This window comes from Rhododendron vialii, chromosome 3a (assembly GCF_030253575.1).
Source record: "Rhododendron vialii isolate Sample 1 chromosome 3a, ASM3025357v1".
Taxonomy (NCBI): domain Eukaryota; kingdom Viridiplantae; phylum Streptophyta; class Magnoliopsida; order Ericales; family Ericaceae; genus Rhododendron; species Rhododendron vialii.
In genome coordinates this window covers 25,271,703-25,285,052 of record NC_080559.1, presented here as the reverse complement: position 1 = coordinate 25,285,052, position 13,350 = coordinate 25,271,703, and the positions used below count along the sequence as shown (strand labels likewise).

The window sequence follows — 13,350 nt, the reverse complement described above, 5'->3', positions numbered from 1 at the left end:
ATCGTATGGGTCATATGATTTCCAGTAATTCTTACAAATCTTAAAGGATGCTTTTTCTAACTTGAGATAGATACCGTAGACTTTCTACGGACCTTTGCATGTTTTGAAAACAGGGCACGGATACAAATCACACCTCTAAAATGGGGTGAACGATATGCACGTACTTTTGTATTTTATTTTATTTTATTTTTTAAATGGTAGAAACTTTCATTGATAAAAAAGAAGCAGTACATCGAAGAAGATGATTATCGTCCAATAGAAGATTCAATAACCAATCAGGAGGTCTAGCTATCCAAGTACGAATACCAGAATCTCGCAAATCCGAAATTGCAAAATTGTGTGCAACTACATTTACCGATCTATGGGGGAAAAAATTGTACATTATCACAAAATCTCGTGTTTGAACACTAAAAAACTTGTATATTGGATTACAAAAATTCATAAACCGCACCATAGAAAAGACCTCCTAACAGTGTAAGGGACTCCGACACCACACCACATCTGTTGAGCAGAGTCACACTCCCTTAGCACATGAGAAGTCGACACCTGAGCCGAGCAACCAGCTGGACTAAGATCACTATCAGCAATATTTTGGATCGCAAGAAAAACTTTAGTAGCAAGCCTATCCTGAATAGCAAGCCAAACAAAATAAATAACACTCGGGTAGGCATTAATTTTCCAAACCCATTTCCAATCAGTGAGAGGAGTTGTACTGCAATGGCTCTTAAGTAAAGAATAGGCTGACTTGTTTGAGAAAACACCCGAATTACTGGACCAAGCCCAAGTATCAAGCTCAGATCCATATGGTTGGGAAGGAATGAGGTGGGGTTCAATATATACAGTTGATAATGGATTCAAGAGGATTCTGCCTTCCTTTTTCTCTATCTTCTTGTGTTATTCAACTTTTGTACTTGCTTTTTGCTGCTACTGTTTTCCCCATGATGTATCTGCATGTATTGATTCGTATTATATTTTTTCTTTTGCTGATAAATAAATAAATAATTAAAAGTGAGAAAACTACAACAAATGTGATGTAACAAGCTAGTTTACTCTACTGACACGACTTTTCAAATATAATTTCATTTTGATTTTGTTATAGTAGCATCGATCTTTGGAGATGCTCTTACTATGGAACACCAAAATAACGGGTTGCTGTTGTATAGGTGTGCTTGTACCAAAACAACGTCGTTTTGGAGGGACAACACATATGTTGTTCCTTATCGACAAAAGGATCCCAGGTTTGTGGAACTTGATTTTATTCTTGCACTTTTCGAGTAACATTACAATGTAACAATTTTGCATCACCAACCTCTCTTTAAACAATAGTAGACGATTTTATAGGATCATACAAGCTAAGCTGATGATTAAAAAAAGAAAGTCCAAGTTAAGCTGAAGTCTTATTAAATTTCTTCAGAGAATTTCTACAGGCTACGTGCTTTGACCATTGAAATGTCGAGGTTTCGTTGGCAGATAAACCCTTAGCTCTCTTCCAATCATGAATTACAGCCGTTAGATCGGCCACCTTGGCACTAATAGTGAAACAACAATTCGCATGAACGGTCACCACAACTCCAACATCTCTGCTATTTTGACAAAAGCCACTAAAATAAAGTGTGTCCAAAAACCTAACATTTAGTCCTAAGTCTCCAAACAAACCATTGTTCATGAGTGTCTCCAAAACGTCCTGCTCTTTCATTCTGACGAAGTCGTCTTTTTTCGCGTACCAATTATCGAACAATGCTATTGTCTTGTTGTTTGACCTGATCATGTAGAAACCGGTGTTGATGCGATTGGATTTGGGCCCTCTGAATCTATCGGTACTAATTTGAAAGTCTATCTTTTCGTTTGAGCTCAGAATGAAAAATGGGTTCCTAAACCATAATACATCAATGTCCTGCACTCAATGAAATAGATAATCAAATTCAAATATTAAGTAATGAAAACACAAATAAATACTCCAGTTGCATGTATAAAAAAAAATGTCCGCTATGTAATAAATAATATGCTTTTCGTCGAAAGGATTCAAACTTTTTATCCGAAGTTACGAAACATCAATGGTTCTTTTCATTTGTTAAAAAAAATTGATTTTTCTTTTTTGAATGAAATGAAATTTTCTTAAAGTTTTAGTTTTTCGTAGTGGACATTTTTTTTTTATAACAGAGGGGGGTTATCAAATGGCCAATGAAAAAGAAAGTCAGCCAGACATCCCAACCAGAAGAATTACGAAGGAAAAAGAGGAGAAAATCGGGTAAGACAAGAAAGAGAGATTTAAAAAAAGTTTTTGTGAGCAGAACAATTTTCCTTCCTGTTTCCCACATGTGGTATCTGTCGGTGTTCTAGACCGTCCAAATATATTTTGGATGGTCTGAATTTTAGAGAGAGAAAATTAAAGAGGAGAGAGAGAGGTGGGGTGAGGGGAGAGAGACAGAATAAATCTAGATCGTCCAAAACACATTTGGACGGTCCGGAGTGCCGACGCGTACCGCTCGTCACCCAAAAACTTCTCCCCATTTTGAGAGGTAACGGTGGTGTTAGTTCCGGTAGATGGTCTTTGGGGGTTTTTATAGGTGTTTGCTTGGGGCGTTTTGTGCTGCATCTGAGAGTGTGGTTGAGGAATTTGTGGCGGCGGACTGGAGGTTTCTTGGTGGAGTTGTTGTTGGTGGCGGTTGGTGGTGGAGGAGTTTGTGGTGGCAGTGCGGCCGGTACTGGGTTTAGGGCGGTAGAGATGGTCGCCCGCAAAATTTTTTTTTTGCCAGCGTAAAACGTGTGTTTCGATAGCATTATTCATGGCAGGAGCAATTCATGGGATTTTGGTATTTATTTTCTCGTTTTGTTGACTTCGCGCCAACATTTTCTGTTTTTCTTTCCCTCCTCCCTCTTGTAATGTTTTTACGGTATTGCTAACCTCCGCCCAGTGGACGGAGGATAATACACAAATAATTTTAAACAAGTTCGGACATCAATACATATCTCACGAATATTAATACAATTTTACAACTATCAAATAGTGAGGCTTGGAGGAAGATGGCTGGTTTCCAAAAGTACAGAGTACGGCAACTCTTAGTTTGGAGGGCTAAGAGAATCTTGTGGTCTCTGCTGGTTTCTCTTGTGAGTGGGACAGAACTATTATATTGAGCTTGAGCTGCAAGGTTCTGAATCTCTTTCTTCTGGAGGGCTAAGAGCTGCTTCTGGAGGAAAATCTCTGTTTCTGACATCTCTTTCAACTCCTAATCTATGGAGGGCTAAGCGATCTTTGGGAATGATTTTCAATATTACTGATTATAATGATTGGCTGATCACTCTTTCAACTTCATATATTGGAGGGCTAAGAGTTTGGATAATGAAAACTTGACTCTGAGATTAAAATGCATGTTTATATTTGTGTTTCGATCCATTTTTCTCAACAGTGTGTGATGATTTATATATATGGCTTCTGAGTTTATCCACCAGTTGATGTTGGATTCTGAGGATTTGGATAGGTGGATATGAGGTCGATTGATGAGGATGTTTCTGTTATGTTTTGATGGGTATTACAGTCGAAGAAATTTTGCTGATTCTGGATTCACAAGTATAATTCCAATGCTTACCTTTCAGCCTACTGGCTGCTCCTTAAAATGGATGGATTGGTACGCTGGTCACTCTTCCAACTCCATCTATTGGAGGGCTAAGAGTTTGGATACTGAAAATCTGATGCATACTCTGAGATTACAATGGATTTTGATGCTGATGGTTGCTTATTATATGCGGAAGTGTTTCTGTTCTGTCTTGATGGGTATGTTTCTGTCAAAAGAGGTTTTGCTGGTGCTGGCTTATTTTCCAATCAATCCTCCTTTTTGCTTACCCTACTGAATGCTCTCTAAAATGGAAGGCTAGCTTGGTGGGGATGCAAATTCACAGAAGGAAGGCTGATTTAATGCTTTTGACTAGAAGATTTTTGTTGTATTTGGTATCGGTGGTTTGGAGTTTGTCTTTTTGCAATTTCTTGTTAGAAGTTCCCCCCTCCCTCTCTCCTCTTTCTTTTTTCCCCTCTTCTTTTCCCTAGATGTACCCATTATCGAGTTTATCTTCAATAATATTTTTGCTGTTTCAAAAAAAAAAAAAAAACTTTTTGTGGATATCGATGCTATTTTTACCTATTAACCTCCGCTCTAAGGGCGGGGAGGTAATCAGCATTTTCCATGTTTTTATTGTTATTAATGCAATATTAATGTTACTTTGTTTGTTGATAAAAAAAATAAGAATCTAATATGCTGAAAATGATAGAAATTAAAATGAAAGAAAAAAAAAAGGGAAAAATAATTACTCCTAATAATTTCTTCTATGTATTTCATTAAGATTTTCTTTAGAATATTCTTGCAATAAAATATTGATAATTATTAACTTAACCTTAATAAACATTATAGATCATCATACAAAATGGAAAATTACGGACATAATAGAAAATATCATAAGAGGTGGCAACTTTCACAAAGATTTAACGCGTTGTACAAGAAAAATCACTTTCTAGCACTTTTTTTTTATAACTATTTTCATGTAATCAAACACCCAAATAAATATCATTTTTTCCCCCTCGTTTTTGTAGTTTCTTTTTTCACTCTAATCAAACGAATCCTTGGGAATCGTTAAATATCATTCCAAACTTGACGAGCGGGCTAGATGTCAAAAAAAAAAAAAACACCCAATTTTTGCAGTGCCTGTTGGTCAATAGCTTCTCCACAAATATACATTTTTTCCCAAATGTCAATTATCCGCTTGTATGAAAACTTTTATCGATTACTGCGGTGGAGTTAAAACTGAATTAAATTTGTTTAGTATACAATGGCTTATGTTCGTTGTTTTAGCTTTTGGTGGAAAAAAAATATACAATTAATCTGAAAATATTTCGATGATTATATGTAAAGCAAAAAACATCAACCAATTTTTTTTTAAGAATAAAGAAGACAAAAGTAATCTAAAAAATTGTATATTTAGAGTTATTTTTTGCCTTTAGTAATTCTTGTTCGACTTTTGACAATACATTTTTATTCTCTAAATTTCTCGGCGAGACGAATTGAAAAAAGAGAAAACCAAAAAACTAACAAACTTTTGAAAAATCTAAAAGAAATGTACTCCTAACAATAAATTTAGTTGAAACCATGCAATCCCTGCCTACATAAAATATAATTGGATTCGAAGCCCAAGAATTAACAATTATTCTACTTCCGTTCGAGTATCGATTAGTATGTTGAAAAATGACTTTTCTAAATTCGTATTACCTTGATAAAACAATTACTCCACAATCGACCATGTGATTTCGTGATTTCGATCCCATATCTTCGGCTACAAATAAGCTGATTAATCTTAGAAAAGGACAAACTACTCCCTCCGTCCCATAATATTTGTCTGGTCCGCGAAACGAGGACTACAAAATAATGCATTTCTTTCGAGAAAAAATTTAAATTTTTTTCATAAGTTAAAATAACTCGTCGAGATCTAGTAAATTGTTGAATTTTTTTTCAACTTTCCTTACAAAAATAGTTTTATTTTTACGTCTCCGTTTTGCAAACCGGACAAATATTATGGAACGGAGGGAGTATATAAAGTCAACTTTCTATTTGTTGTACGTTTGTAGCCTAGTTGGCACTTCCTAGACTAGTTCAGAATGAATCTATTTAGTCCAAGTTTTGGATCGAACAAGACAATCCAAATCTGAACCTTACATCGTTATAATCATTGGTTAGATTTGCACAAATACTTCTCTCCGATAATAGTACTGGTTTTACTAGTAAGAATATTTAAGCAAATTCGAACTATTGATTGTATTTGCAACAATGAACTGTTCCGTCCAAATCAAATTAAGGACCGGAGAGGATCTAATTCCTTCCTAGACAGTGCAGGTCCAAAACAAATTTTTAGTACGTGTCTATCCCACTTTGTAAATAAGAATTTTGAAAAGATAAAACTAATCTCAAAAGATCACTAAAGTTCAAACTTGCATAGTATGATTTGCAGATTCTAAACACAAGAAAATATATATGACCTTTACAGAGAAGTAAAGTACCTTAGCCGAGAAACCAAAAAAAAAATTACCTTAGCCAAATTCAGTTATAAAAATAATTAAGTTTATAATGGGTTGCTTGAATTTTTTGAGTTTTGATATTTATGTGATAACAGAATTAAATCAACTGCAGTTGCGTTCGGGCCATATTTGGAAGCCAAAGTGGTTATTTCCTTTCCCAATTATGCTATAAATGAGTGGCTGAGAAGCGTACGTGTGCCCATCATATATTTTCGTTTCCCCAGGTGTCACTAGGACTGGCCCGGTGCCTAAGTTGCCCCACCCGAGAGCCAAGGGTTCGAACCTCGCCAAGTGCGAGGGCTGTAACCACACCTCTCTTTTTCCTCCTCTTACATTTTCTCTTTCTCCTTAATATAGACTAGTGTGAATTCTCATGAATGTTTGGAAAAAAAAATCAAGTTTCTATGCAATCAAACATACGTACGTACCGTGTAGATGAAGTTGTAGCCATGCTTGAGAACATCCCCAAGAAACAAAGTCCTCCTCCACATCATCTTGATAAAATCATTGGACATGTATATCTTCTCCCCATCGAAATCGACAACGTTCGTTTCAAGCCTGTAGCAATGAAGCCGGAGAAACTTGCACCTTTGGTACGACACTTGATCCGTGGCCACGATTAAAAGATGATCTACTAACCCCCATGTACCATCGCCAAGCCAGAAACCATCCATGAATAGATCAAGCATCGACCTGTCCCCTTCCACGTAGGCTTTGTTTACCATGGCGATGATTAGAGACTTGTTTTCCATTGCCGTCTCCGCTAAAATCGTGTCGAGTTCGTCTCTGTGAACGATCATCTTAACATGTAAAACAAAGTGTGTATCAGTAACGCGGAGTTTCAAAATTCAGTAATAGTACCTATTAATACATGTAAAAATCATTACACATGCATCCTGTATAATTCACACAGTTGAAACAAAACACAGACTAAGAAGCTTACCATGGCTGAGGAATGGTATTGGTGCTTATGGCAGGAAAATAGAGTGTTGAGACTGGAGGGAGCTGTGGAGATGAAGATGAAAAGTAAACCCAGGAACAAGAGTGACAGTAATATTGTCAAATCAAAAGTTCGATTCTTCATCGTATGGGTCATATGATTTCCAGTAGTTCTTATGAATCCTAAAGGATCGATCCTTTTTAATTTCTTTCTAGCTTGAGATCGATAGACTAGGTGGACACCGTGGACTTTCTACGGACCTTTGTATGTTTTTAAACAGGGCACGGATATAATACTTACCTCTAAAATGGGACGTCCGATATGAGGGGCGGATTGACATTGAGGCAAGGGGGGTCCACTGAACCCATTTAGTGCAAAATTTCTGTAAGAAGTAATATACTAGTTTTGAAGGTATTTCTGTAAATTTGCCTCATAAAATATTCCCCCAAACATTTTGCCCCTATACTGCAACCAAACTATAATGTTGCCCTTATTACTTTCCAATCACTTTTTCATATCTCTCTCTCTCTCTGAAAAAAAAAATGAAGAATGGAGGAACTCACCCTATGAAAAAAAATCTAGAAACCCTCGAATCTCGATCGCTACCGCCGATAAGCTCGACTGGAGCTGGACCGGGAACAGACCCGTTTTACAGGCGAGTAGTTTAGATCCCATTTTTCCTTTTTTACAAAGTGGATTTCAACCACAAATACTTTATTTCTCTAAATACTTTTTCTCTCTACATGGATAATGAATATGGAAATGGAAATCAGAGTTTGTGGCTATTTTTTAGAACTCATTGTTTCTGGAACATGGATGAGGGCCACGAGGCCTAAGTGAAAGGAAATCAACATTTTATAAATAGATATCTGATTTTGGTTATTGTTCTATTGTTTTTGTTATTTTCCGAGTCATTTTGTACAAGTGCAAAGTTATATATTGTAGATGTTTCATAGCTTGATCTCAGTGGAATAAAATCCTGGGTCCACCACTGACGATATGCACTTCTGTATTTTATTTTTTTTTAACATGGTAGAAACTTTCATTGATAAAACAAAGCATAGCAATACATCAAAGAAGATGATTATCATCCAACAGAAGATCCAATAACCCTACAGGAGGTCTACCTACCTAAGTACGGATACCAGAACTCACAAAATCAGAAGTTGCAAAAATGTGTGCAACTATATTTACCAATCTATGGGAGGAAAAAAATTGTACATTATATGCAAAAACTCGTGTTTGTACACTAAAAAACTTGTATATTGGATTACAAAAATTCACAAATTAATCACCACAATAGTAATACTAAACCAACACCCTAAAAGCTCATAAGTTTTGTATCGTCATTTTTTGAACTCGCCAAATTTTTCAGTTATAAAATTAATAGATTGGCCGATTGGGTTAGAAAAGTTCATATATTTGACCACAAAAATTTGTAAATGTAACAAGAAAAGTTCATATGAATTTGACCAGAAAGAATCTCATTATACGCGCCCCAAAAATCATAAAAGGAGTAAAAATACTCCTCTCCATCACCATTTTTAGTCCCAATTACCACTTTTTGTTGTCCCAAATTTTTTGTCCCACTTTAAAAAACTAGATGGGTAATAGTCGAGAAATCACTACAAGAAATTACACAATTCCGGACTAAAATTTCCGACTAAAATATATTTAGTCAGCATATGTAAAACCATTCCCGACTAAAACAATATTAGTCGGCAAAATACAAAACTATCACCGACTAAGTATTATTTTGTCGCAAAAAACTATTTTTACCAACCAAAATTTATTTTAGTCGTTAAAAATAAGGCGCCAAGCAAGAAATTATACGCAGGATGGTGGGATTTTTATGGCCGACTAACATTTAGTCGGTAATGGTTAGATTGTTGCCGACTAAACATAAATTTAGTCAGCGAATATCAATTTTTTCCGGTTTAAAAACTTAATAAATGAAATTACATTTACCGACTAAGTTATTTAGTCGGGAATATTAATTTTTTCCGACTAAAAATATATTTCGTCGGCGAATATTAATATTTTCCTGTTTGAAAACTTAATAAATGAAATTAAATTTACCGACTAAATTAATTAGTCGAGAATATTAATTTTTTCTGACTAAAAATATATTTGGTCGGCGAATATTAATATTTTTCTGTTTGAAAACTTAATAAATGAAATTACATTTACCGACTAAATAATTTAGTCGGGAATATTAATGTTTGCCAACTAAACATACATTTGGTTGGTGAATATTCTTTTTTTCCCAATTTAAAAAACAATAAATGAAATATATTTACCGAATAACAATTTTTCCCCCTTTAATAAAATTTCAAGAAAGGAAATATTTGTTCCGTGTACATTGATCATGATGCAACCTAATGGATCGAAACCGTTCTTTTTCTTTTTCTTCTTAATTGTAAGATTATCGTAAAATTTTGGCTCGATCGGGTTAAAGAAACTCTCTTATCGGCATGCAAATTCTAAAATAGAAAGAATTTTTCTTTTCGATCAAGTATCTACCCATATGCGGTTAACTTCATTCTTGGTACGATTGATCAAATTCATATTACGTCAAAGATAGATGATTTCGATTACCATAAAAAACCTCAAGCGGTGCTCAATTGGTTCAGTATAACACTTAAATGTCTCGGAATGCATTAAATGTCTTTCAATCATGTGGTCGCCGATATCGAATGATCTCCAATTTAGGCGACAATACTATAATTGATAAAACGTGAAATTCTAACGATTAAGATCGAAGATTATAAAAATAACTTGACAATTACTTTTACATTATATACTTTTCATCTACTTAGAAGTCAACTAAGTCTTATGTTGTACTTGTTATTACAATAGCCATACGATCACAAGACAATCTTGATGATCGAGACCGTTGATTTTGTTTCACTTGTTGAATTATTCATCCTCGTAAATTTACGGCTCGATCAGGTTTTAAAAACCCCTTTATCAAGACATGAACTCATTAGAAAAATAGTATTTTTCATTCGATCAATTGTCTAGTGAAAAGCAATCAACTATAATATTGGTAAGAATGATCTAACCCATCATAAATTAAAAGATGGATGGTTCTGATCGCGTAAAAAGACCTCAAGTGGGCCTCGAGTGGTGTGCTATAATACTTTAATGCTTCTGGACATAGTAAAAGTCTTCTGATCATATGGTCGCTGATATCGAATGACCTCCAATTTTGGGGATAATGCTATAATTGGTAAGACGTGAAATCTTTGCAGTTCAGATTGAGCATTAAAAAAAATTCACATTAATAAAGTTTAGAATTTGTATGTAATAGTGGCGCAATTAGAGTCCCCTAAACTATTTTCCCCATAAATCCTCATTTGGCCGACTAAACATTTAGTCGGCGAAGAGAAAGTTTTGGCGTCCAGTTCAAAATTTCACGAAAATGTTGGCGACTAAATAATATTTGCCGACTAAATAATTTTGCCGACTAAATATTTTGTCGACAATAATTAAAATTAGCCGACTAAATAATTAGTCGGGGAAAACCAACATATGCCGACTAAATTTCTTTTAGTCGGCGATTACCTTTGCCGACGGCAATTCCCCACTAAATTGCCGACCAAATTTTTTAGTCGGAAAAGCTAATTGCCGACTAAAATCCTACCTTTGGCCGACTAAACTGTTAGTCGTGAATGGTGTAATTTCTTGTAGTGAATTTTCCATTATACCCTTCCCTACAAATTTTGAGAGAAACTTTGAATTTAAAAATGACCTGCTTTTTCTCTTTTGTTGGCCTGATCTTGATTTTTGGAGTAAGAGTTTCATTCTGTTTTTGCCTATTTTGGCACCTAAATGGCTGGAAAATCAACACCAATTGACTGATATCACAAAAGCATAATTTTGCACCAATTCACTCCCAAAAAGATTGAAGGGTAAAATTGAAAAATCAAGTGATCAAACATGCAATAATTATGTCCCCTTATTAAGTTGGAATATCAAAAAGGGAGTATAAAATGGGGACGGATGCTGAGGCTTTGGGACTCTTGGGATGGATGGTCTAGGGTTTGATTTCGCACAGGATGAGTACTCTGGAGTAAGTAGGAGGCCGTAATTGGTGTGACTGTGCTAGCTCCCCTGAAGGTTTGGGATGCACAATCAGATTCATTTAGTGGCCTAGCTGTAAATGGGAACGGAGAGAGTAGTTCGTAAAATAAACTATCACAAGTTTCATATCTCGGGCCGCAAAATTCATAAAAATAATCAAAAAATTCGTATGGGCGTGCGGTACACCCAAAAAACAAGTAGAAGTTCTAACTTCTAGGCCCGCTAAAACATAAATCTAAAGAGTTTTGTACATAATCAGTGGGCATAGACGATTAAATAAATGAATCGTATGTTCTCAGCAGGCTCAGTTCAGTAGTCTCTCTTAACAGAGTTAATTACAGTGGTGAGTGAGAGGATCGTGAGCAAGGGGAAGACACAGTGGCTGTTGCGTAGATGGCTTATTATTGTCTGTAATTTATATTGCTATTTTGGGATATTGAGTAAAACGTAGAGAAAATAATTGGTTTTTTTTCTTTGCCTTCTCATGCATGGTTGGTTTCCACAATGAAAAAAAAGGAAAGAATCAAATGAATAAAGAAGAAAATCAAGTAAAAGTTGGTTTTTGTTCAAAGCATGCGGGCCATACGGACGACCCAACCGTTCACCGGAGCCCATGACATTCGTGTCTAGTCCATGGAACCATAGCGCCAGGCCAGGCCGGAGCGTGCCAGACCGGAGAGATGGCCCAGCAGCTTATCGGATCAGTTGTAGCGACCCAATCGCATTTTGGGCAAGTATGTTCAGCCACGTCTACACACAGCGTCTTACATTACATCTCCCATGTAAAAAATAGTTTCAAGTGATGTCACAGGACTCATGCCTAGAACGGACTTACTTGGCATTGGAGTGTCATCCGGCTGAATTAAACCGAGCGGCACTAGCAGTTGCTGGTTTTGCAGACAAGCTTGAGGGAGACAAAGGCCACTATTGAACCTTCCATTACTTAATGCGGTTCTCAATAAGGACCGCGCTTATTGGGCTTGGCCCAAAGTCCGCTTGAGAGGATGCCTGATCGTGGCCCGGCCACAGAAGGTGGTTGGATAAGGTTCGTAGCATTGGGTCGTTATTAGGGCTTAGATCGTACGTAGAGTGGAGAAGATGAGGCATTCTAATCAGGGAAAATGACGGTCAATGACGTATTTTGATAATTATTACCCGTCAAAGACATTTTTAACATTAATAAATGTTCTTAGTTTGTCCTTGACGGGTATTAATTATTAAAACACGTTCTGAGTCATCATTTTTCCTTCTAATTAGTCATTGGGCTGATTGGGCCCTAGTCTCTAGACATGGAGAAGCCCAACCCTAGACAGCTCTATGCCACGTAGATGACGGGGTGGAAGTACTCGGCCATGTGACATTTGACTAATGTGGAATTCTACGATAATTTTTGGGTGTCAAGCTGGTATCACGTGGCAGTATTCATCGGCGATCCGAACCGTCCAAACTTGTTTTGGAGACCTCAGATTTATTCTCTCACCCTCCCCTCACCCACCAATCCCTTCTCTTTTTCTATTTCTAAAATTCAGACCGTCCAAAATACGTTTAAACTGTCTGGATCACTGACGGAGTACCACTTGTGTGGCACCCTACGGGCACCCAAAAACTGCTTGAAATTCGGCTCATGTCATGGATAATGTCAAGATGGGTTCTCTTATCCATTTAGTACCCGTGATTCCGTGAAATTAAACTTGAAATCGGCACGGTGCCATTGAGGGTCGCGTGTCGGGCATGAGCTATTTCAAGATCGAATCATTTGTCAAAAGTACGTGAGCATCTCCAACAGAAGATATCAAATTGGTGATGTCAAATTTTTTTATTTTTTTTTAAGACTTATGTGATATTTTGACATTTTCAATTGGATATCAATCTCTCCCTTTCCAACCCTTAAGTCAAAAAAATACTCAAACTTAAAGGGAAAAAAAATTCAATGGCAGAATTCCTTTTTGAACTTCAACGGTAAGTTTTTGAACTTCCAATTAAAGGTAAGTTTCCAAAAATTGACAAGTCGAGAGGTAGCTAGTCAAAATTGTATGGGAGTGAGAGGTTTCAAAGTCACATCAGCTTTGGCATGAGTAAAGGCATATCTATTGGATTATCCATTCATGCCAAAAATCACTATTGGAGATGCTCCTAAAAAGGTACTCCAATGTTTTTTTTTTTTTTGATAACTTAATCTCCAAGCCAGCTTGTGGCATTCTGACTAATTTGAGGTCATGAAGTTAACAATTTGGCAAACTCTTCAGTTGACTTTGGAATGTTTGAC

General features: G+C 36.3%; 1 protein-coding gene across 1 annotated transcript; it reads right to left on the bottom strand.

The window, feature by feature from the left end:
- Positions 1-1,250: 1,250 nt before the first annotated feature.
- On the bottom strand, positions 1,251-7,311 carry LOC131320685 (uncharacterized protein At1g28695-like). The gene is made up of 3 exons (XM_058351472.1): positions 7,002-7,311; positions 6,487-6,858; positions 1,251-1,894 (listed from the first exon to the last, which is right to left on the bottom strand). Exons 1-3 carry the CDS (start codon positions 7,152-7,154, stop codon positions 1,385-1,387), a joined length of 1,035 nt encoding a protein of 344 aa, XP_058207455.1. The 5' UTR covers positions 7,155-7,311; the 3' UTR covers positions 1,251-1,384.
- Positions 7,312-13,350: the final 6,039 nt, after the last annotated feature.

Coding starts and splice junctions, on each gene's coding strand:
- LOC131320685 (XM_058351472.1), bottom strand. CDS start 7,154: ATGACCCATACGATGAAGAATCGAACTTTTGATTTGACAATATTACTG. Junction 6,859..7,001: donor AATACCATTCCTCAGCCATG/GTAAGCTTCTTA, acceptor TTACATGTTAAG/ATGATCGTTCACAGAGACGA. Junction 1,895..6,486: donor GCTACAACTTCATCTACACG/GTACGTACGTAT, acceptor CATTGAGTGCAG/GACATTGATGTATTATGGTT.